The sequence below is a fragment of the Orbicella faveolata genome, unplaced genomic scaffold, assembly GCF_042242905.1.
Source record: "Orbicella faveolata isolate gen_17 unplaced genomic scaffold, um_ofav_v1 contig_13, whole genome shotgun sequence".
In the NCBI taxonomy this organism is placed as follows: Eukaryota; Metazoa; Cnidaria; class Anthozoa; order Scleractinia; family Merulinidae; genus Orbicella; species Orbicella faveolata.
Window position 1 is genome coordinate 21,828,531 of NW_028301540.1, and position 26,470 is coordinate 21,855,000.

The 26,470-nt window shown below is 37.6% G+C and overlaps 1 protein-coding gene and 1 pseudogene across 2 annotated transcripts; both read right to left on the reverse strand.

Moving 5' to 3' along the window:
- Positions 1–8,585: 8,585 nt before the first annotated feature.
- On the reverse strand, positions 8,586–10,784 carry LOC149115598 (uncharacterized; annotated as a pseudogene). The gene is made up of 2 exons (XR_016206095.1): positions 9,276–10,784; positions 8,586–8,658 (listed from the first exon to the last, which is right to left on the reverse strand). The product of XR_016206095.1 is annotated as an uncharacterized LOC149115598 (transcript).
- Positions 10,785–14,273: 3,489 nt separating this feature from the next.
- Positions 14,274–15,840, reverse strand: LOC110055118 (uncharacterized). The gene is made up of 3 exons (XM_089285704.1): positions 15,498–15,840; positions 14,510–15,243; positions 14,274–14,324 (listed from the first exon to the last, which is right to left on the reverse strand). The coding sequence occupies exons 1-3, from the start codon at positions 15,838–15,840 to the stop codon at positions 14,274–14,276; spliced, it is 1,128 nt and encodes a 375-aa protein (XP_089141830.1).
- Positions 15,841–26,470: the final 10,630 nt, after the last annotated feature.

Genomic DNA, 26,470 nt, shown 5'->3' on the forward strand with positions numbered 1-26,470 from the left:
TTAATAGGAGCCTACTCTTCCTATCAAGAACATTATATATTTTTAAAAGATGAAATAGATAAACAAATGAGGAAGTATGCTATTTGCAGTGGAGATCTTAATGAGATTGAACAACATTTAAACACTACTGACTGCAATGAGAACCTGTTTGATTTCAGAACATTGAACTACAAGATGAAGCTGAAGGTACTGAGGATTTACATCCAGATCTCAATGACAACTATGATCTGTAAGATGACCTTGGTATTCCATCAACATCATTTAACGATGAGCCACTGATATTAAATGAATTGCCAGATGATGATTATCGTCAAATGGTCCAAACTTTAAACAGGTGTTTTAGAAACATGTTTCACAGATCATAAAGCAGTCTGGGCCTCATTTCATGCTTCCAAGAATGATTAAATGCATGTAGTATCCTGGTAGAGAGAACATTCAGAATGCTTAATGAAAACAATGGGTGATGGTATTGGACTAAAGAAACATTGATTTAGAAAATTGAAACAATCCGTCACGGACACTTCGTCAGTCATCAGGTAAGTGACCTCCACCCCTCACCACCCTTTCCCTATTAAAATAACCTTCAAGGTTCACCTGTACGGTGTTACCACAGGCAATTTTGTTTCCTTGTTTCCAATGGTACCAATATTGTGGCCTACAATTTGGTGCACTTTGCTGCCAATGGTGTCAAAGTTGCCATGGGACACAGAGTCAGCTGCCCGTGACAACAACCCAAGGAAAAGGAAAGCTTTCACAGTTCACAGAATTCAATGTGCCACTGAATGGAAATCCAAGCTAACCACTAGACTCAAATATTTGCAACTTTCCTTATGTTCTGAGTATGATTACATCCATGTTGCATCCAGAATCTGTGGATTCAAACAGTTTGGAAATTGAGTGACTGGACTTTTGCAAAGACATGCAATCTATCTGAAAGAAACAGTCTTTGTTATTAACAATGAGATCTACCGTGCCTGATATTATTTAACTGAGCAAGTTGTCATCAAAACACAAGAGTATTAAACACACTGATTGGATAATACTTTACCTCAGCTGGAAAGAGGATATATATTTAAAAAATGCCTCGATAATAAATTTACCATAAACTCCATGCAAATTGACACCTTTGACACTGGTAGCAGTTTTGTTTTCTAGGTACATATCAACAGATCCTATTCTCTTAACGAAGTGACATTGAAATTTCTTGACCATCATGTACTACTTTTAGAAATGTGCAAAACCATGGCTCTCACTGGACACAATAATGACATAAGCATAAACATAAGTAGAATGCAAGGTTTTGATATTCTCATGCTTATGCTGTGGCTGTCCTCACTACCATGTAAGCTCTTTTTATAATCTGGTAAAGGTTGATTTATTTTTCATAAAACTTACTCTTTTGCAATCCACCAGCATTGAATTACACCAACATTCAAAAGCGTAGGGAGGGAAGAAAACTAGGAGTTCAGACACACTTCTAGTTTCCCCTTCTCCCTTGAATGCCTGACATGCAGGCTACCTTGTACACCAAACTCATCTAAGTGATAGAGGCACACTTCCCCTCATTTTGGATCAGTTCATTATCCTTCACCAACAGGATTTAGCTTTACCCCCCACATTAAATCACCCATTTTTGAAGCCAATTAGAAACTCCTTGATGTTTCTCCTTCAAGAAATTTCAGGAAGGTAATTAACTAACAATAGCCAAGCATTCAAACTGCATAAATTTTGTTACCACAGTGCACCAGTAGTTCTAGTCTATTCAATCCATGTGCCATGAAGCCAAAACCCTTTTAGTCTAGGACCCCCAAAAGTGTATTTACAAGAATATGTGCAGAAGGTACATGGAGATTCCAAACTCAATGTGAGGGAAACCGAATTTCTCAGCAGATGCTTCATTCAGGCAACATAGCTACCTCACATTTCAGGAGGATGTTTGCTCAGGTGGCAGTGGGATTAAAAAAAACAAAACAAAACACTTTCCTTAGCATTACATGACAATGACATTCCTTTTCAAAAGCAAATTTTAATGTCTAAGAAACAAACAATAACATGTCACACACAAGATACCATCTTAACTGACTTAAATTTAAAAATTTGCGAATATAATAGTCTCAAAAATGCCTGATAAACTAACTATCCACCATCTTCAGAAAAAGTCCACCTTGGAACAGCTACAGTTATTCTGATTTAAGAATTGTAAACCCATTCGTTTTCTCAAGTAATCTACAACGCAACGAGACTTGCAACGCAACAATGTTCAAGATAAATCATTTTTGTTTTCATGTATTTAACAATAGTAACATGTCACAAAATATCACCTAAATTGACTTAAATTTTAAATTCCTGAATATGGTGGTGTCAACAATGCCTGATAACTAACTATCCACCATTTCCAACTAGATCATTTGTTTTCTCGAGTACATAATTCAACAATGATTTTGAAAATATAACACAATTTTAAAACCAAATAATTTCTGTTTTCACTCAAGACAACTTCTACAACTGAAGTTCCAGAATTATATCGGATAATTAACTCTAGCAGTAAAAGTTTCTCTGCCACGTCAGTTTCTGACAGCAAAGAAATTTCTCATTCAAAGATCCTGTTGAAAACACTCTGAAATGTCGTGAAATTGATTTGCTTGCCACTATCAAGTTGGATAACAATTTTCGTGCAGACTTGTTTGATACAATTACTAGATCTCAGACTGTATCCACACCTGTCATAGTGCACTATTTTTCCCGCGGAGGGTTGGAGAATTCTTCATGAACAATACCTATTTAAAAGTGAATAAATGTTTCAACTGCCTGAACCGAGTGAATATTTGACACTTTCACTGTTACTTCATTACAGTCTATTGTCTTCAAATCCTTTTTGGAAATGAACACCTTTGAAAGTGTGTCATCAGCAATTTCTGTTACTACTGAACGTACTGTAGTAAAAAGTTTTTTCTTTCCAGCCCAAGAACGCACTTGAACAGGGGTAATACAATAAACTTTCCCGTTTTCAATCATTGGAATATGCTGTTCCCATATATCTACAACTATAGTTTCAGTGGAATCTGCAAACGTAGTCTCCGCCAACTTTAACTGCTTCGCACCAACCATTGAAATGTCCCCAACACGTACAACTTTGCCGCTCAACGTGACATTCTCCCATTCATTGGAACGACTTAACATATCTTCAATTGACACAGGCTCCATATGCGACGGCATGCTCTCTTTGAACTGAAATGAATACTCAGTTTGTCCAGGTTCTGATATCTTGGTCATGTCATTTATAACTATTTTCTTGTCATCTGAAGTGTAAGTGAAGTGTTGAATCTTCACAGGCGTATGACATTTCTCGCTATCCACCTACAGCAACCTTTTATGTTTAGAGTACAGCAACACTTCTTGGGCTGGCACATCTTTTGTTTGCAAAAGCAGTGTAGAATAGTCAACAGTGTTTTTCTTGTTACGTTTTATCGGAGACAAGTGGTGAACATAGGCAATAATGGCTTCGTTGCCTGAACGCCTTGGCGATATGGTTGGTTCAGCGGTTATTCCGCTTGCTGTTGCCTCCATTGAAGCTTCCGTGGCCTTCATTAAACTTACTATGGTCTCCATATTTGAACTTGCCGTACTTTTCATCGAACTTGCTGTGCTTCTTGTTGAATTTGCTGTGCTTTTCGTTGAACTTGCTGTTCTCCTCGTTGAACTTGCTGTGCTCCTTGAATTTGCTGCGCTCCTGGTAGTTGACGGAGCCCTAAAATACTTGTCTGCCATCGTGGCTGTTTTGAATAACTAATTTGATCTATGCCGATGCCCTGTTGATATCAGATGGTGTGACCAGATCGAAAATCCAAGGATTGAAATTTACTTATCTTTGATTGGCTAATCTAAACTTGACCAAAGTTCAAGGCACCTGTTCCCATCCTTATTGGTGCTTTTCGCCGGTGACCTCCAACACCAAGACTTTCACACTCTCAGTGCTTACCATTTGTCAGAATAAACCGGTTGGGATGATCGTTGTATAATGGTAAGGGTTTTTCCAAAATCAGCAAACCAACCCAACAAGATGGTGCTTACCATTTGCAATTTGATTTCTCTTAATTGTTTTCGGCTGATGAGAGACTGGAAACTGGAAAATTTACCAAATGATGAGGAAATTTCCACCAAGCCCTTCCAAACAGAAAAAGAGGGCTACCTCTGAAAGTAGTCTACAATTTTCGAACAGATTTTCCGGAAAATTACTGTTCCATTTGACTTTCAACCGAAATTTCCAGATTTTTTTGCTAAATGGTGAGCACCTTCTATCCCTTATCTAAATAGAGTGGCTGAATGGCAAATGCGAGATTTTCCGAGACAGCGAGACTATAACATTTTTCTTTGCGAGCCCGAGAAATATGGACTTTTGAGATTGTGAAACCGACACTTCAAAGTGTTTTCATGAGGTGTTCAGAGCCCCAGATTTAGTTGAGCTGAGAGCTATAAGAATAAGCTGAAATGTGCTCGTATAGAAACCTTACACTGAGCTTACAAAGGAACCTTTTGTTGTAAATACTTGCGCTTTTACACAGTTTCACAAGGGACAACACAAAAGTTGTCGGACTTCGTGGGTTTCATCATGAGCTATCATGAGTTGTATGTGGCTTCTTGATTCCCCTTTTAGCCTTTTGGCCAGCTTGTGCGAACAAGTTGAAACTGGAAATTCAATTATAACACACTACGATATGATTAACTGCTCTTTCTGGTGCCAAAGTGACATCGTGGCAAGTTTTGTAGCTTTTTGTGGAAAAGTCCAGATGGATAATCCCAAAAGTGGTCGCACACGCTTACAGGAACGGTTGCTTATGACAGCTTTTCATTGCAATGTTTAAGTCACAGTTCAAACAAGGTTTCACAAAGGTGGTCGTAACTAGAACTGGCCGGTTACAAGAGTAGCTTTCACTTAATTGATTCTAAAGCTTCCACATGTATGCATTGCAGACCTATTTCTTTATTTAACTTACAATGTTATTTACTTACAATATAAAAGTCCTAAATCATTTTGTTTAACTTACAATGTTATTAGCTTAAAAAAAATGCACCTATTGACAAGTTTATTTGAGTGAAAAGAGTCTGCATTACATTTACATTAATTCTAGTGTTTTCCAGTGACTACTGTTTACGATCTGGGAATACTTTCCTATTACATAAATAGGCATCAATTACTTTTCAGAAATCGTGCCACAGAAGTTCCTGCTGTGATAAGGAGGCCAGGAAAAACCTAAAAACAATATCCTTAATCTTAATAATTTTCTCAGTATTTAGGGGAAGCTTGCCCCTGACTCCCTAACATTGTGCCCCCGCAAGTTCACTTGGCGTGAACATATGCCGTAGCAGCTGAACAGGGAAGTTCCTTTCCAAAGTTGACCCGGACTGTAATTGAAATATGACATTGTCATCAGCAGACTGAGACGAAGATGCAGTCAGAGAATCAGGATCTGGGACAGACAGCGTCAGTGCTGATGGAACTGGAGTAACTGGAGTAACTGGAGTAACTGGTACGGAGGAAATAAATGTAGGCAGGACTGGCATGTTGGGTGGTTCGGGGGACCCAGAAAGGACAGCAATTAACATGTCAAGGCATTCTTGCGTTTGCTGCTGCTGTTCGGTGAGCTGTTTCTGGAGCTCACAGATTTGTTTTAGATAACCAAGGACTTCTGGCTGGTTGTCCGGTAATGCAGTGAACAAACTTCGTTGGACTGGTCTAACTGGGGACACTCGCTGCAAAGGGCTGCATGCCATGGTCGCAATCCGTGGAGACAGTCCAACTATGAGTTGCAGAGATGCTGCCCGCATTGGGCTGGTGAATCTGGCACTACAGCTATCAGATGGGGTGGATTAGTTTGCGGTGGCTTGTACAAGGAAACAACAGTGGCCTGTAAATTGGAGAGAAGCAATTTTAGAGTACAAGTGTAGTGAATGCAATTTTTGTTTTTATTGCATTCAGCCACGAGTTTTCCAATTTCTTTTCTCTGAATATAGTTTGAGGAATAACTCAGCATTGTTCAATTTGCATTTTGTTTGCACCATCATAACACTTATAACTCTGAATGATTTGAAATATCCTAACAAAATCCGTCTGTGTTCACAGGCTAACCAAAATCACTTCTTAAGGGATTTGTTTTCGTTCTCAGCTTGCTGAGATAAATGGAAACAGATAACTTGTTGATTGCAGACATCAGCTTTGTTACTTTAGTTAGCGGCGAAATTTGAAAGTTTCCTGAAAATATTCTTAAAATTTTACAAATTTCAGCAGCCATATTCTTATAAAACACAATGTTATAAAAAATAGTGTAACGTAGTTTGCTACCATAACTTAGTCTCTTACTGCACACAATTTTTTTCCAGCACCCAACATAACGTTTATTACTCAAAAAACCTTAGTCATGTTTTTCATAGCGATCATGAAAGGTAATCTTGCAAACAATCTTTCGAGTTAAAGACTACATTCAAGTGGTTCACGATGAAATAATAAAAGTTATCACACCTATTACTCTTTCCTTAGTTTCTAATTCCCGAAGAAAAAATTGAATCCTTTTTTCATTCACACGCAATTTCAAGTCACAGGAAACATTTTAGTGGCGATTGATTGTTCATTATATGAACATACATGTAGAAGTGTCCAGTAGAAAGGTTAAGCATAACTCGTGAAAGGTAATCTTGCAAACAATCTTTCAAGTTAAAAACTACATTCAAGCGGTTCACAATGAAATAATAAAAGTTATCTCACCTATTACTCTTTTCTTAGTTTCTAAGTCCTGAAAAAAAAATTAGAATCCTTTTTTAATTCACACATAATTTCAAGTCACAAGAAACATTTTAGTGGTGATTGATTGTTCATTACATGAACGTACATGTAGAAGTGTCCAGTAGAAAGGTTAAGCATAACTCGTGAAAGGTAATCTTGCAAACAATCTTTCAAGTTAAAAACTACATTCAAGCGGCTCGCAATTAAATAATAAAAGTTATCACACCTTTTACTCTTTTCTTAGTTTCTAAGTCCTGAAGAAAAATTTGAATCCTTTTTTAAGTCACGCACGCAATTTCAAGTCACAAAAAACATTTTAGTGGTGATTGATTGTTTGTAATATGAACGTACATGTAGAAGCGTCGAGTAGAAAGGTTAAGCATAGCTGGGTATGGTTGGATCAATTTTGATACAGTTTTAGTTTATCGCTAGTAGCGAACTCTAATCATAATATCAAAGTTTCATACCAGTTCTGGCTCCTTCTTTTTACGTGTGGTAGCTGCATCACCACCTCCCGCTTTAGCTGCGTTCTTTCTCTTCTTTGGCTGTGGCACTGGTTCTGGCTGTTGGGCTGGCGCTGGTTCTGGTTGTAGCGCTGGTTCTGGCTCTTGCTCTGGAATCTCTGGGTCCTCCAAGACTGGGAACAGATGAGCGTTTGTGGGGTCCTTCAAGAATTCCTGACCCAGGTCATCCAGTTTTGACCGCTCATCTGTGTAAGAACATACATGACATGTTAGCAAAAACATTAAATAAAAAGCCTATGGTCAAAAGTGGACAAACATACATACCATTTACTCCAATAATATCAGCTTCCAGCACGTTAGGTCCATACTTTAGCATAACCTTGCTTCCCTTACTGACGTTATCTCCACTAACTACTTTAACGATTTTGCCAAGTGGAACAACACTTAGCATCCAGTCGCAATCAAAATAAAACAATCTGTACTTTGGAACCTTAAGAGCTGCGTGCAAAGACTTGTTGACTGGTTAGTACTAAGGTCAGTTCTAGAGTTGTGTAGAACTACAATGTAAATCCTTTTTATACCCTCCCCTGGATTAGATTGCAAAAGTAGTGGCCAATAACATATTTTTCTTTAATGCCTTTTGAAATCGTTAGCACCAATCACTTTAATTAGTTTGCTGGCATCTTTAAGTTAATTTGCATAACAATAGAGAAAAGATGTTGCTCCAGGATCAAACAGTCATTCTTGCATTTGCAATCATGGGAAGAACACCAGAACACATGAAGATAATAATTGTATCGCTTTCTTCAAAATCAAGAAGTATAAATGCCATTGTTTGACTGCTTCAAGATGAAGGCATAAACATAAGATGTCAAACCATGGCCAGAATTGTTAAGAGGTACAATGAGGACAGATCCCTAGCAGACAAGCCAGCTTTGGGCCATAAACCAATCTGGACATTGGAACAGATGACTTTCATCAATGAAAAGATGGAGGCAAACGACGAATTGACGGCAGTTGGTAAGAACTTAATTGAAATGATCACCGTGGTCAGAGAAACAATTTATTCTTATCAATTTCAATTTACAATTTCACGACTCCAGAAACTCCTGTATAGCAAGCTTGGTGTTCACTTATCCACAGCTACATCAAAGAATAACGATTTCTTAAAGCATAAACAAGCGAATATTAACGTTAAAAGCCGACGTTTCGGGGTCATCGTGACACCATTCTCAAGGCAAAGTGAACAAATAATGCGATATCGATGATTTGATTTCTAGTCTCTACAAATTAACATGTGACCGAGGCAGGTTCTGGTGTTGTTAGTGAACAACGAAACAGACTTGTAGCCACAATAAAATTTATTTATGCAGGAATACAGAAATTATACAAAAGGAAAAAAAGGGTGATTGCAAACTGAAAAGAATAAATTAAAATAGCAAATCACTAAAAATATTACAATAACATAATCAAAATATAATACAGAAATAATAGTAAAACTTGAGTGTTACAATGAGCATTCACTAAATTCCTACAAAGCATTGCATGACACTGAGTAAAATATTAATCCTCTTATCTGGCACTAATAAAAAGCTATTCTTAGAACTAAATGTGAATTAACTGAAAACAAGTGAAACATAAACCAAATAATAGCTCAAAACAGCAAAACAATGAAATAAACTGATCTTGCTAGCAATTTGAATAATTGTCCGACATAAAACTAAGAAAACTGTAAACTTGTTACTTTGTGTCAGGACAACATCTGTCATCATAGCTGGGTTAAACAAAGCTAGACTAACAGTGAAATATCTAATTTCAACAATGAACTCAGCACTAAAATAAGTCTTATGTAGAGACAAATACAATGTTTTGGAAACTACACATACAATGAATCCTAGATACAATTTGGACATGAATCAACAGAGGATTCAAGCAAAGATTAAACAATTGGTTTAAGATAAGTACAAGTTGACTGTAGTTTTGAACTTAAAACCTAAACTTTAGACATAATAACAAGGTTAAATGTGACATACCAAAATCCTGAGTGAAACGAATCACTAACTTAGGTCACAAGGAACAGTACTTGACCAAGGGGTCCTCAACTTGAAAGTGCAGGTCTTGAACACTTTGAACCACTGAATTAAACTAACTAACTGCACTTCTTTTATTAGGAAACAAACAATAGAAGGAAATTCTCATGATTCTAGTACAAAGTGTGGTGGTGTGACATATAGGAAATTCATGATGTAAATCCTGTGTGGTTAGGTTATGTGGGTTGATTGATAAAGAAAGGAAATAGTTTCTACCAAACTGAAATTCTAAATTTGTGCTAAAAATGCATTGTCATGTTTTTGTGAACCTGGTCACAAACATAATAACAAAGGATCACAAATTCAAGTGAATACCTTTGCGCGAATCGAATCTGTTTGCACGTTTAGGGATGGTTTAAGTTTTCTTAAAAAAGCATCTCCTTAATTAGGCAATCAAATTTGTTAGTACATTTGGCAAGCACGTTAAATTGTTCTGAAAGACAAGGTGGTACATTCAAATTATGTTCGCTGAAGTAATGTTTACAAATTGACGAGAATTTTTGTTTGTGTCCATCAACGCGTTCGTGGAAGTGGCCGCAAGTGTAACCAACATATCCTGCATCACACAGGTTACATTGAAATTTATAAACTACACATTGTTGGTTAACAGTGGCTGGCTTGACTTCTCGAACGTTAAGGTCTTGGTTCAGTTTTCTGCTGACGAACGCAAGCTGAATGGTGGTCTTGATTTTTGAGCTAAGGTCTGTGAGACGTTTTTTCACTACATTAGCAGAGACCTGATCTTTAAATGGTATGATGATTCGGATGGGGGGTGTAGTCGTGTCAGTTGATGGAATGTGCTGCTGGTCTGCTATCTTGGAATCTACGAATCGCTTGAAAGCCAGATTGAATAAGTGCTTCGGGTACTTAAGCTTTAAGAAAACCATCTCAAGTCGATCGCATGCTTGTGAGAAGTACGACCAGTCGGACAATATGCGGTAAGCACGATCTAACATGGTGGTAATTAGATTGCGCTTGTACCGAATGTCGACGTGGCTCTGGTAATGGAGTAAAAGGCCCGTTTTGGTTGGTTTTATGTGGACCTTGGTCTTGATTCTGGGGGCTAAGTTTAATAGTTGAACACTGATGAAAGGAAGCGAGGCATTCCGTTCCACCTCCATAGTAAACTTTGCTGATGGGTGGCAATGGTTTAAGGTGTCAAGAAAAATTTTGGCTGATGCTATGCCAGGCATGATGGTAAAGGTGTCATCAACATATTGTCGATAATAGGAGGGCAATTTGCAATCTTGATTGAGTTTGTCGTCAATGGAGCACATAAAAACATTGGCGAGCAGAGGACCAAGAGGGGATGCCATTGCGACCCCATCTTTTTGCTCATAGAGATTTCCATTGTACTGAAATAGTTGATTCTTAGTGGCTGCATTGAGTAGTTCAATTAGCTGGTCTCTTGATAGGTTCAGTTCATGGGTCTTGTTGAATCAGTCATCACTGAAAGCTTTGTCAGCTAAAATCTGGATAGTTTCATCCAGTGGTACATTGGTAAATAAAGAGGTGACGTCGTAGGATACTAGGATATCACCTCTGTTGATCTCAAGGCTTTGTACTTCATTGACAAACTCAAAGGTGTCTGTAACCGTGTACCGATTGCATGAGAGTGGTTTCAACTTTTCATCCAGCCGTATAACTACGTGTTGGCTAAAGTGATATCTCTGGTTATATTTGACACAAATCGTTCATTCAAGCGGTTAAGTGCTCTTTCTTTAGCTAAAGAATTGTTTATCAAAGTTTCTATGGCACGCTGCTCACCTTTAGTTATTTTTTTCTTCAAGGGAAAGTTCTGTGTTTAGCCATGCGTTGGCAAGTCGCTTGCGAGATGTTTATTGTCTGAAGCGTTCCGAAGACCTTGTTGAAAAAATGATATCTACGGTTATATCTGACACAAACCGTTCATTCAAATGGTAAAATACTCTTTCCCTGACGAAAGAATTGTTTATTGAAGTTTTTATGGTGTGCCACTTACATTTTGTTATTTTTAATTTTCTACGAGGAAAAGTTGTGTGTTTCGGCACACGTTTCCAAGTCGCTTGCTTGGACTGTGTTTACTTAGTGTTGAGAAAATGTCATCTGTCAGTTGTGATGTTTGCTCCATGAAGATGGGATTGTTAAGGCCTGTATCCTCAGTTCTATTTGACAAAAAAAAAACAGTAAGTTTTTGATTTAATGGCAAAATACTCTCTCTTTTAATTAATATTCAGTCAGTTAATTTTCAGTCAAGTGCCCAATTGCAAAGTGTTAGTTTCAGCTAACATTTTACTAATAAGTGTAGTCTGAAGGCATATACGTGTATAGTGTATACGTGTATTCAAAATAAAGAAAACTCCTTCTTGCTCTGTGGCAAGCTGTCAAGCCGTTGAAAACTTGAAAACAACAAACTGTTAAGAAAAGAAAGAACGATAGGTTAGCTCATACATACTAATCAGGCATACGCGTATATACTATGTACACGTATGTGCGTATACACCGATTCAGGCTATCAGCGGAAGTTGCATGAAAGCAAGGTCTTAGGGCCCTGGTTGAAACTTACAGAGTGAAACATGGCGGATGAAAGGGCACTTAGAGAGATCAGTTTAAACCTTACACCAAACGATATACCGTGTTCAAGCGTTGAAAATGTAGAGAATATAAGCAAATGGATGATACTTCAGTTAAAATTCTGGTTGTAGTGTAGGAAACTAAATCAACAAGGATCAAAAAAGGATCTCGTTGAAAAGTAAGCATCACTGACATTTCATATTGATTTGAGTTGTAAGTCACATAGAACCTAAGCAGTGGCCTTTTTTCCCCAGAGTCAAAGCATTCAACTTGAACCCTTTCTACAGGGACAAAGTTTATGATCCTGATCCTGATAGAAGCTACACGAAGGCAAAGCTTGACAAACTGAAGTGGTCAAATGATTCAGTAGGTAACACGCGCAGCCAAACAAGCTGAAGTGATTCGCCTTTTGATAACTTCCCGCCAGACAAGTCCACGCTATTTTAGGAAGACTTTTCCGCTTTACCACCGTTTGTACCGATGGACGCTTTTGAACAAGTTAAGAACTCTGGAAAATCAGTTAAGACGTTTACCAATGCAGATGCTGTGATAAACTCAAATGACAAGGGCCTTCAAATGATGAGCTTTGTGCATGATTTACAAGTTTACCACAACGTAGAGAAAAGTCTTCTATATTTGCGCGCTTGCTGTTGGGCTTCCTATAAAAGGAATGTTAAGTACAAGGTAAAATTGGTTCTTAACCAGAAGGGAACTCCCAAAATTGTTGCAGCCAAGTGTGACAGGCAGTGTCCTGCTTCTAATAGTGAATGTTGTTGCCAAGTGTTGGCCGTAATTTGGAAGATTGAGGACATGACACGAAGGTCAGAGCTAACAAATTCTAGCGTTGACAGCCTACCATGTACGTCTAAACCAAAACAATGGGGAAAAGGGCACAAGCGAGAAGTTGAGTTCCATCCTGTGATGGCATGCAATATAGTTAAGCCAAGGCATGCCTCTGACCTACCTGGGAGAAAAAGAAGAGGTGTGCAATCCCAATTTTATGGTCCTAGACCAGAGAAATTTCAGAAACTCGATGTAGATGGTATGTTAAAGCTAAAGAATGATCTTCAGAGTATAAATCCTAAAATACCTTTTGCAGCAATGCTACCAGAGAGAAGATCTATTTCAACAGTTAAAACTATAGTTGGAACTGTTGCCCATGGTTCAATAATTCACAAGCAACTTCAGCAATTTACTTCTGTAACTTCGTACAGTACTAGCAGCCCTTCCAGTGCTCAAAGAACTTTGACTCCTATCTGCAATTGCCCACCTGCACCAACTACCCAAGGGCAAGAACAGGCACAATCAAATGATGAGATATCTGATCCCTCCTCTCTGGTACAAGGGGAATCACATATGGCAGATATTTCTGATCTTCAAATATCCCCTACTGATGGAGAACCAGTTTCCCAAGACTGCTCCCAAGTACAAGAAAGGTTGCAATCAACAGATAATTTGCCCCTCACACAAGTGCAACAACAGTCAATACAATTTGAAACATTTATTGAAACACTTACAGATGTACAGAAGCAGATTGAAAATGCGACAAGAGGGCAATCAGTCAATCCTGTTTGGTTTGAACAAAAGCAAAACAGGATAACTGCTAGTATCTGTAAAGATGTCTATTCTCATATGAACAGCCAAAGGTCAAAGATACCAGAAAGCCTCATTAAAAAATAACAAAAGGGAAACCCCACAAGAATGTGAGCTATTTACAAGCTAAAAGCCTTAATTATAAAGGTAAAGGTATGATATATGGTACTGTAAATGAGCCAGTTGTAGCAAGTTTGTTCAAAGAGTACCTGTTAACATTGCCAGATGTAAAAGCAGTCACAGTTCAAGAAGTTGGCCTAATTGTGGATATAGACAATACTGTTCTTGCAGCAAGCCCTGATAGAATTGCAACAGTTCACTACCAAAATGGTAATACCGAGATAAGAAATGTCGAAATAAAATGCCTTGTGTCAAAGCAGGATGTTTCACCAGAGGTTGCCATCAAGGATCATCAAAAAGAAACAAGTTTTCCATTCACAGAGAAAAACTCTCTTTATGAAGTGAAAGAAAAACATAAATACTGGTTCCAGTCCCACATGCAGATGGGAATAAGTAAGCTTCCATTGACTAATTTTGTTATTTTTACCAACTTACGATTTCCCATTTTGGTTCTAAAGGTCACATTCTCATCAAGATGGCAATATGAAATATAACCAAAATTACTTGCTTTTCATGAGAAATATATTAAAGACAAGAGACTCCAATGACTAGAGCTTGGTATTGCCAGCAAAAATCTGAACTTAACATGAGGAAAGGCAAGCCTCAAAGTGAGTTCGTAAAGAAACTTGCAGCACTATGAAACTACTAATCTATTGTCTGAGGATTTGAATGCTTTTAGCTTGATGTTGTGTTTAAGTGTTCTTCAAATACAAAGTTCTGCACAAACTAGAAGTATTAAAGAATATTAAATAGTTATTTTAAACAGAAATGATTGGATTTTGAAAGTTGACTAACAATGCACACACAGTCCAGATCTGATTTATGGAGCCAAAGCTGGAGAGAGGCAGAACTTGACTGAAAATATTCCAAGCCTTTATCTGCTTTATTCGTCTTTCGACATGTATTCTTACATTGGCTATGCTCATTGTTTCAAAACATTGGCCTTCAGTAAACTGGTCAGATGAAGAAAATCTCTTTGGAGGAATATGTAGACTCCCTCCTCTGAGGGCAATCAGTTCATGGATTTCAAAGCCTTTGTCAGCAAGATATTGATCTCCCTGTTCAATGGGTTGACAAAAGTCACTCCTTTGTATGATTTCTTTGTCACTGATCCTTCCTGGATGTAATTGGCTCAAAAAGGTAATCCAGCCACTTGGTGAAATGCAAACCAGCCCCTTAAATGTGTCATGCGACTTGTAGTCAGAATACATTTCTGAGTGCTTCTGGTAATCCTTGGGTGATTCACATTTCAGTTCAGTCCAATCAAGAATTCCTCTTACACTTTCATATCTTCCCTTAACTGATTCTGGTAAGTGCTGCTTTACGTTCTCTTTTGAAGGCCATACAGGCAAACTACCCAAAAGAATGTAAAGGTAGTTTGCCCAAGTGATAACAATATCAGAGACAGTGCCTACAGACACGTTGAATCTATGCGCCAAGTCATGCTCAAGTAATCCAAGTTGAACCCTTGTCAGAAACAGCCACAACTGATCAATTGGTTGTATTTCTCGTTTTCGTTGTTTTTCTTTCTTCTGACCTTGCAAGAAAGGAAATGCAGTGTCTGGAAGGTCTCCATTTACTTTGAATCGTGCCTGGTTCCAACTAAGTAGTGACTTGGCACTTGGTTTGACAAAGTTCCAGAATGCTATCAATTAGGCTTTGTAAGACTGAAATCCTGTGTAGAAAAATATATCGTCATCATTGGAGCTAAAACGTTCTAGGGAGAATTTTGAAAGGGATAACTTTTCCATGAGTTCACAAATCTCGGCAAGCCTCTCTCTTGTGGTTTGTCTTCTGACTCTCTCTCTACGGGTGTTCTCTGAAATGTAATTCACTACATCCGGAACTCAAGATGCTTCATTTCCAATGGGCCAGCAACTGAAATTCGGCGTTTTTTACCGTCACGAACATTTGCTCTTTCAGACCTCTCACTCCCTTTGTCGTGATCCACCGTCCAAGGAAAAATAGAAGGAACTGTATTCCTTACAAGATCATGTCTACTGCCAGTTAAAGATATTTTACAATCGTTTGAGGTGAAATGTTCGGAACAGTAGAAGAGTGATGCATTAGAAGTGAATTTTTCGTCACTACGTTTCATCCTTACCATCCATATTTTTCTCTGACTTTGGTCTCGTGGGAAAGCGTGGAAAATGAGGTCTTTCCGATCATCAGAATGATTTTTACATAGCGCTGCAGCACAGCATTTGTGACAGGTTTTATTTCTGTCTCTTTCGTCCGCCATATTTTTTGAGATTGGCACCTTTCTGAGGGCCCTTAGGCCTCGCTTTCATGCAACTTCCGGTAATAGCCTGAATCGGTGTATATGCATATGTGTATGTGCATATATGCATACATGTATACACGTATTGGGCTGACACGAACTACGCATATATTTTGGTTGAGATATATCTGAGCTGCACTGTATCAACTTTTGTTTGAACAACCTTCCGAATATGGCCTTCCATTTTTCAAAAGAGCAAATCCCTCGAGCATTTAATAATATTAATTTAAATGCCAAGTTACTTCCTACCACTGATTTCAAACCTTGGAACTTTCAAAGGCCACAAACAGATTAGACATAGTTTTAAAGGTGAAAATTTTTGCATACATTTATATGATATGAAAATGTTAACATGCCGGCACTTGTTTAATAGAATTTTGTTGCTTTCCAGTATAACGCTTACAATGAACACCATAATTAACACTGATGAATAACAATGACGGCAAAACATGATAAAGGTGACTAGAAAAACTGTTGTGCCAGAGTTGAACAACTCGAGGGAAGTAATTTAGTTAACATGCAAAACAAAAATATACACAAAACATACAGAACCTATAAGCGAAGAAGAGAAATGATGGTTGGCATACTCATTCCCCCCTGCTTTGTTTAACAACATCTAATAATAATTCAACATAACAGTAATCATTCGTATAAAGGCAAGCTTATTGCTTCTTTTTGCAATACTACACTTTATGTACAATTTTACAAAAAAAAAAAACTAAAGTTACTTACATCACAATCTATCAATTCTTACAAATTACAAATTACAATACCAATCAACATTGCTCACAACATTAACAATATAAGAAAAGTTTTTTTACAGGAGTTAATTCTAAATACTAACGATATTACTAATAAGGCCAAAAATAAATAATACAACTAACAGATACAATACTGCTACTGCTGCTAACACAATATTCTAACAACTGATGAAAGTAGATACAAGGGGAAAAAATATATATAGGGCCAAGAAATACTAAGTTAAAAGCTGTTCAAAAATGTAAAGGAGAACCTAAATATTGTTTAATTAAATTACCTGTTGAAACAAAAGTTCAAAGGAGAGATGAGGAAGTTATAGTGACTGGAGTATTTTGTGCCACTTCTGTTGGAAAGCGTTTTGTGTTCCCGTAATAATTGAAGCATGTTTTTCTACTTTTAAATTGCATCTAACCTGATTAACGTATTCTATTGAGGATGGTCGAACATTTTTGCACTTACAAGAGTAAATGTAAAATCTACCAAGTAGAAAACAGTGATTGAATAACAAAGCGCTTTTCTCTCCTTTGAGACCTAAACATTGGCAAAAATTTAAAACTTGTGAGGCTGGTATTAAATCAACAGATATGAAAAATTGTTGAACACTATTCCAAAAGGCTTCCGTGATTTAGCATTCCCAGAAAAGATGAAGCAGCGTTTCTTGCACTGTTTGACAAAAACGACAAAGATTTGATTTTGAAAATTGAATTTTAAATAGAAAAGAGTTTGTAGCTGTTCTCCTGTGTAGAAATTTGAACTGGAAGTTCCTTAATTTCGTGCGTAATGTACATATCCTAGGTAGTAGATAAATTGACTCCCAGTCCAAACTTTCCACATTGTCGAGTCCACAGTCTCTAATCGATTTCTTTTGGCTTTTTTCTGGGCGAGTACATTTTTTGGTGATGAGGATTTAGTAAGCTGCCTGACTTGGTTTCTTGGACGAGTTTAACTTAAGCAGGACATTTTCTAGAATTTTTTCTCCTGGCAATGTCAATTCAGAGATCTCGTAACACTCCTGATAGCCAAGGTTACTCCACAAAATTCAAGGAATGAAACTGGAAAACAAAACTTATCTTTGAAACAACTGTAAGATATTATTCTTGAATCACTTGTCATCAGATCGTTAATTTTCATCACCCCTGCATTAGCCCAGTGTTTATAAGATATAGTCTTGCCTGCCATTCTGATCAGCATATGACCAGCACTGAAATTAGCTTGAGAGGCAAAGGAATCCCTACAATTTAAGTCCATCCACAGTTCAATAAGTTCCTGGATGAAATCTTCTTTTAAATGAGGTTTTTGGCATCTTTTGGTGCCAAATTACCGAGAAAAACTAATTTCCCACCTACCTTAGATAAACGAAAATTGAAAAAGCACTTCCATTAAGATTTGCAGTCATTTGAAATATACTTAAGTATCCATGAACTTTTCAAGGTTTTATTAAATTCTATTATGTCTAGCATCTTCTGTCCTCCATCTTGGTAATCTGCTATAATTTCAGTCCACTTAATTTTGTCGCCCTTGTTATCCCAGAGAAATTTAAAAAGAAGATTGTTTGTTTCTTTGAGCAATTTTGAACACGACATTGTTGATGATGGAATATAGACAAATTGTGATGCAGCTAGAGCCTTAAGAGCAGCTTTGCCTAAATATCAACTAGACTTGGAAATAGCGAAAAAATCGAATTTCTTCAAACTCGCCCAGAATGAAGCCCTACGGGCACTAGTTACAAAAATATCGTTTTAAGTTCGATAAATCAAAAATTATTTTTTTCCGCAATTTTTTCGTTTCGATGCCCCAAATCGGCCAAAATCCATCGAAAATGAGCGGCATATTCAGAGGCTCGTAGACTCAAAAGTAAAAATCTTCATTACAAACTGATTGCACGTCGTATTTGTACTTCCTTTTTTGTCTCTTTAGAGCTAAATAGATCGTGATTTGATTAGAACTTAAATATTTGACGAATTTCCTAAATTAACGACCCAAAACAGCTTTACAAGAGGTCTACATTTAGCCTATTTTCAAATGCTAAAAAGGCGTTCTGGTACACGGCTTTTCCCAAAACGACTAGTTTGGTGTGAAAGAGCATTCTTTCTTCTTCAAATTAGTGAAATAAAATTTTTGGGTAAATAAAATTGCGAGCGCTGAGATAGCGAACTAAATGCAGCACTTCTTCCTGAAAACGTGACCTTTGACCCGAGCGTAACGAAACCGATTACTGCAAGAAAACCCGGAAGAAAAGCAAACGCTTCGTTATTTTGAAACAATTTCTAGTGATATCTCTCCGAAACCATGATTGTAAGAAACTATTTCCAGATATGAAATCTTACAGGGTCAAAAAAGGAGCTAAAGGGCGCATTTTGACACAATAACTTTGCTGAGAATTGAAGTCAATGACTGTTAACGAATTCCAGTGAAATTTGCAAACCTGAAGTACGTTAGCCGATACTTACCTGAATATTTATATTAATAGAAGAGTCGTCTTCTTGGATTAACCTTCAAAAGAAGCAGGATCCAGATTTGAAAACCTCTAAAAGAAGAAGTGTTTAATGTTCCATGACCTGCCCGCTGCTATAAATTAGGTTAAATTCCGTACACATGCCGACCGCATGTTTGTCGTAAAACCAACTGAACTCCACTGACAGTTTCCATGGGCAACCCCAAAATAAACAATCCCCAAAAATGTAAAGTGAAATTGGCTGTCTTCATGAACAGTTAGAAGCTAGAGTCAAGTTCCATTACCTTTAAAAAGTGCTTGAATTTATTTGTTTGCGTCGACTTTGTCCACTACTCTCACGTTCGAATGCCGCGAATCGGTCACGCCAAAACAGTGCAGACCGTGCAGACTGCAGACAACACCGCGGTCAAACGTCGGGCATGCGCAAATTGGTACAGTTTTTGGCAGCCGCGCGCCAATTTCCCGCGCAAAATTTAAAGGAAAACATGGGAAACAAACGGTGTCACGCAAAATTTACGAAAAAAAATTGAAAAGTTCATAGAAATCTGTAAAAGGAAAAGAAAGCAGGTAAAAGGAAAACTTAAGACTTTTCAGACACAAAGTTTATTAAGTTACCGTTATTCTGTTGATTTACCATTTTGTTTTGAGCTTTACCAAAAAAGTTTATAAGTCTTAAAACCCGTGTCATGCTACGAGCCGACGGCGTAGTAGATTTTTATTTGTTTTTATTAATCACACGATGCGTGACGCCGGAAGCGGACGACAAACGATGTTTAAAAGAAGGAAAAATGAGAGAAGAAAAAGACAATTGCAGTGATTCGGCTTCGCTCAGACGAGCTGAAAAAATTTTGGCAAGGACTGAGGGATTCCATCCGGATCCTTGATTTGTCCTAAGCACAGGAACGAGATGAACCGAAACGACAAACGATGTTCATGTCCATCGTCATGGGGGCATAGCTGGCCAAAATACCGATCCCAAACCGACTGTACCTGGTCTTTGACCAGGTGGGAAAATCTTTTCTAAACTACAAACCTGGAAAAAACTGGTGCACTAAATGCAAAGTCGAGGCGGACAAAAAATTCAAGGAGCACGGAAAATACATACCACGGAAAAGAAAGACCTGCAACAAGCAGAAGGTAGAACAATTTTTAACTCTCAAGTCATTTCTGTTAGCTCTCGTTGTACCGGCTAAAACATAAACAAATATATAAATAACGAGGAAAATGTCATTTATAGGATACCGATGACCCACGAAAAGAACAGTGTCATGAAAATATTTTGGCCGCCTTTTAGTTGCTCCATTGCTCGCACATGTGCAGACGTTTGACCGCGGTGTTACTGCAGACACTTGTTTGGGCTTTTCATTGTGACTCCTTTTTTTGGGTCTAGTTACAAAATAGTGTTAAATATATCTGAAAGTCTGTCATTTATCCACAGGCTGCACAAGCGCAGAATTGACTTCTGATTCGATAGACAAACGCGTACAAGACTTTGTATGGGAAACTTACTCAGTCTGCACGGTCTGCAGTGTTTTGGCGTGACCGATACTACGCAGTATTCGAACGTGACAGTAACTACTGAGTGAACAAAGTAGAATCAAGCACTTTTAAAAGGTAATGGAACTTGACTCTAGCTTCTAATTGTTCATGAAGACAGCCAATTTCACTTTACAGTTTTGGGGATTGTTTATTTTGGGGTTGCCCATGGAAACTGTCAGTGGAGTTCAGTTGGTTTTACGACAAACATGCGGTCGGCATGAAATATGTGCATGGAATTTAACCTAATTTATAGCAGCGGGCAGGTCACGGAACATTAAACATTTCTTCTTTTAGAGGTTTTCAAATCTGGATCCTGCTTCTTTTGAAGGTTAATCCAAGAAGACGACTCTTCTATTAATATAAATATTCAGGTAAGTATCGGCTAACATACTTCAAGTTTGCAAATTTCACTGGAATTCGTTAACAGTCATTGACTTCAATTCTCAGCAAAGTTATTGTGTCAAAATGCGCCCTTTAGCTCCTTTTTTGACCCTGTAAGATTTCATATCTGGAAATAGTTTCTTACAATCATGGTTTCGGAGAGATATCACTAGAAATTGTTTCAAAATAACGAAGCGTTTGCTTTTCTTCCGGGTTTTCTTGCAGTAATCGGTTTCGTTACGCTCGGGTCAAAGGTCACGTTTTCAGGAAGAAGTGCTGCATTTAGTTCGCTATCTCAGCGCTCGCAATTTTATTTACCCAAAAATTTTATTTCACTAATTTGAAGAAGAAAGAATGCTCTTTCACACCAAACTAGTCGTTTTGGGAAAAGCCGTGTACCAGAACGCCTTTTTAGCATTTGAAAATAGGCTAAATGTAGACCTCTTGTAAAGCTGTTTTGGGTCGTTAATTTAGAAAATTCGTCAAATATTTAAGTTCTAATCAAATCACGATCTATTTAGCTCTAAAGAGACAAAAAAGGAAGTACAAATACGACGTGCAATCAGTTTGTAATGAAGATTTTTACTTTTGAGTCTACGAGCCTCTGAATATGCCGCTCATTTTCGATGGATTTTGGCCGATTTGGGGCATCGAAACAAAAAAATTGCGGAAAAAAATAATTTTTGATTTATCGAACTTAAAACGATATTTTTGTAACTAGTGCCCGTAGGGCTTCATTCTGGGTGAGTTTGAAGAAATTCGATTTTTTCGCTATTTCCAAGTCTAGTTGATATTTAGGCGAAGCTGCTCTTAATAACTGCGATTTTACCAATTAAAGTTAATCTCTTGTTTCTCCAATTATTTAAGATATCCTCTACCATATGAACCTTCTCTTTGTAATTCTTCTTCTTACTTTCTTCACAATCAATGCAGAACCAAACACCTAAAGCCTTAACCTTGCCATCCACCCATTTAAGATTTTTATCAGAGCATATAATCTGATTTGATCCTTTCTTGGAGCCGATCTAAAGAGCTTCAGTTTTTTCACAATTTACTTGCAAGCCCGAAACCTCACCAAATTTTTCCAATATAGCAAAGGAGCGCTCAAGCGATTTTGGAGTGCCATCTAAAATCAGAGTGGTGTCATCTGCATATTGACTGAGCTTACATTCGGTGCTGCCCACTGTGATTCCTTTAACTTCATTATCTTTATGGATGGTGGTGGCTAACACCTCTGTGCACAAGATAAAAATGTAAGGCGATAGCAGACACCCCTGCCTTACGCCTCGACTTAATTCAAAGAAACCTGCTGACCAACCGTTATTTATAACACAGCTTTGAATATCACAGTGAAACAAATTGATACACTTAATTAAAGAAGAGCCAAAACCAAAATGATTGAGTGTTTGCTCAACAAATGCCCATTCAATAGTATTGAAGGCTTTCTCAAAGCCAACAAACAGAAGTAACCTAAAAATATTCTTTGATTCTGTGTATGAGATGACGTTGTTAATCAAGCAAATGTTTTCTGCAATAGATCGTCCTTTCAAGAAACCCGTTTGGTCGTTGTCTACTAAATTTTGCAAAACGGCCCTGAGACGTGAAGCAATCGCCTTGGATGCAATTTTGTAGTCACAGTTTAATAAAGTTATGGATCTCCAGTTTTTCAGTGTTTGTAGTGCCTTATCTTTCTTTGGGATCAGTGAAATGATACCTCTTCTTTGGGTCAAAGCAAGCTTACCCTTCTGATGGCTTTTGTTATGACAACATATAAGAAAAGGAGAGACATCCTTCCAAAAAACTTTATAAAATTTGGCAGGAAGGCCGTCTGTTCTGGGCGATTTACTGGGTTCCATTGTTTTTAGTACCTCTAAGCATTCTTTTTCAGTCGTAGTCCTTCGCAGTTTTGCTTATCAACATCATTAAGTAAAGGGTGTTCCTGGCCAAAAACAAGTTGTCAGAAAATGATGTCACAGTGTGTTTTTTTTGAGGTGTAAAGCCAACTATAAAAAGAATTGCATTCTTTTAAAATATCTGGGTCATTTGTAGCATATGAACTGTTGCTCGTCTTAATCTGCATTATTGTTTTCCTCTTACAGTGTCTATTTTCTGAATCCAAGAAATATTTGCTATTTTTCTCACCTTCGTTGTACCATCTGGCCTTAGATCTAATTATGGCCCCTTTTGTTTTGCACTGTATAATATTTTCCAATTCGTTTTTCTTGCACCTTATTTGTTCCTCAAGGACATCTTTATTATTACGCCCTGTTCTAATTGCTTTTCTAGGGCGGCTAGTGCACTGTCAATATTGGCCTCTTCATTTTTGATCTTCTTCATTTTGAGTTTGGAATATTTCATTGAGGCATCTCTAATTTTAAGGTTTATCATTTCCCACAGTAGCACTTCATTGACTTCTTCATCGCTTTCGTACTCACTGGCTGTTTCGGCTATTGTTGACTTGATAGCGTTTACATAATCAACTTCACTCAAACGTACGGAATTTAATTTCCAGAAACTGGGTCCTCTGGGATTGGAATGGTAATTGAAGTCAATTTTACATAAAGAGTGGTCTGTTTTGTACACTGGGAAAATATCAGCATTTGAAATTCTTTCAGCAATGCTTAAACTAACCAAAAAGAAATCTAGATGGCAATGCACTTCTGGTCTGTTCCGTCTCCAAGTATATCTTTTTGCCTTGGGGTTTAAATCTCTCCACATGTCCATCTGGAGTGTGGCTGTGGCCAGTTCTTTCTTGTCAGTACAGATGGTTGGTTCGTGTTGCCAGTAGGCCTTTTCGAAGTTGGCTTTAACCTCCATGGCAGATATCTGGCGCTGAGGAATAGCAAACTTGAGATCTCGGCATAGTACAAGTTTCTGGAAAAACATTAGCTGGTGGGATGATATGTTCTGGATATGCTCATCAACATCCACGTCTCTGCATAACATCCTTGCACTTTTTGAAATATGGTCATTCATTATTTTCTTGTACCGTTTCTTACGAAGAAGGGCCATCATTTTCATGATGCATAAATAGCGAAGAGATGAGCATGTTTGGCAAATCTCGTTGTAGATTTCATTGATCTGTTTCTTCAAGGCCACATTCTGCTGCGACTTAAAGCAAAGTTCCTCCATGATGACATTCTTAGCAAATTGCTTCGAAGACTGCTTCCACTTAGTAGATTTCGTTTCATTCACCTTAGCGAACGTTGGGGTGAGACTAAAATTCTGACAAAGCTGACCTGAAAGAGATCTTTCTCAAGCTTAAGTACCCTGAGAGACTCATTAACTGTACAATCACCAGATTCATTGAGACTTGATATTCAAGTTAATAAGCCCGTTCGGATTATTCTTCCCTTTAACGATCGGTGATTAGCCGACTTAGTACGAAGACAGCTCTCCGATCTTGCAAAGAAAATTAACAGTGACTTGCGCCCAGTGTTTAGGAGCAAGAAAATTGCTGAAGAAATCAAAGTGACGGAACCCAAACCACCTCTTGTTAACGAACAATGTGTTGTTTATGAATACAAATGTGATCTGTGCGACGCAGATTATGTGGGCGATACATGCCGACACCTATTTTAGCACATTAATGAGCCTAAGCATTCTGTCATTGCTAAACACCTGCAGGACATACACAATCTGAGGAACAAAGATCTCCATGACCAATTAACAATCCTCAAGAAATGCAGTCAGAAACTGGATTGTTTAATTTATGAAATGCTCCTCATCAAAAACAAAAAGCCAGCACTTAACACTCAATCTGACTCCGTTAAAGCAAAACTTTTTATTTGACAGTTCAAGCGCACCACGCTTGGTATTTTATTTTTATTCATCAATTATTTTTTATCTCTTAATCGTATGCACTGAGACCTTCACATGTACATTCACTATATAACGAACTCACATAACGTATCTTATTTGAATTTGAGAATGATGGCATGGAGCCGTTGAAACGTCATTCTTTAATATCGCTACTTTTTATTCTTTATTTATTGAAAACCTTATAATTTGACAATTATAGTTATTAAAAAACGAATAGTTACATTAATTAAGGAAAACATAAAAATATACTTAGTTTGGGTCTGGCTTCAGTAAAGGCTCCAGTAAAGACATGTAAATGATCACAATTGCAGCAAGTCTGTCTTGAGTTACTCAAGGCACTGTATTTATGCTGTCTCTGGATATTATACATTTGTGGCCCCCCATACGAAAACGCGTCTTATCCACGTTTTCTAGGGGGTTTGAGGTCGCTCTGAAACCCTTTGGAAACCCTTTGGAAACGCTTTGAAACCCTTTGGAAACCCTTTTGAAACACTTTGAAACCCTTTTGAAACACTTTGAAACCCTTTGGAAACCCTTTGGAAACGCTTTGGAAGCCCTTTTGAAATGCTTTGAAACCCTTTCGAAACCCTTTGGAAATGCTTTGAAATTCTTTGGAATGCGGAACACGTTGGAAACCCCTTCGAAATGTTCCGAATACTCTTTGAAAACCTGATTTGAAAGTGCCAGGGAAAAAAATATTCTCCTAGTGTGCGTTCACTGGCGTAATTGCGTGACAGCACTGCATGCTAATTTTTTTTTGCAGAAATGTTATTTTGCCATATGACTCGGTACTGATTTATTTATAGTTGAAGAAAGATCAAAAGATATAACACATGTAAAACCTCTCCTAAGTTTAGTGGCGAAAATTGCGGACGTCTGCGAATGTAAATGGGAATAGGTTATTGTTTACATGCGAGATCAACGACTCGAATCATTTGCATAATTATTTGCGTGAGGTGCGACCTTTTCTTTTGAATATTTTGTTTACTACTACGTAATTCTGCCTACGTTTTCTCTAAACTAATTCTCTCAAGCTTTCCGAAGAATTTGAAATTGTTTTCCATTTAAGCTGTTTGTTCGTTACAAAACTTTTGCTTTCTTGCAAGTAAATATGAAACATGTCGGCTTTCGATCCTGCTAACGAACTATTTAGACTCCGTAATTTGTTAAAGGCATTGTTCGGTTCGAATGGTTTTCGTTCCTTCTTTTGAGTAATTTTTGCTGTCTGTGTAAAGTTATCATAAACAGGCCGACAATCTGCTAGTAATATACATGAATGAGTGTTTTATTGCTCTGACTGGCAACGCACGTTGCGTTACAATCACAATGAGAAGATCACGATTTATGGAAATTATAATCATGTTCGAGGAGTCTCGTTACAGTGCATTTGAAAGGTTTAGGTCTCATTTGCACATTTAGCAAAGCAACACTGTTGTATGAATTCCATTTTCAACTAGTCAAAAATGAAATAAACGGATGATTAATCTAGACGGCATTGCATGTTTACTGCGTTGTCGCGTCCAACATGTGATGAAATTCATGTCACAGTGTTTAATGTTTGTTTTCGCTTTCTGTTGAAATAATCTCGCCTTGAATTCAAAAGTTTCTTTTTATCCCACATAGAATTGATATCAA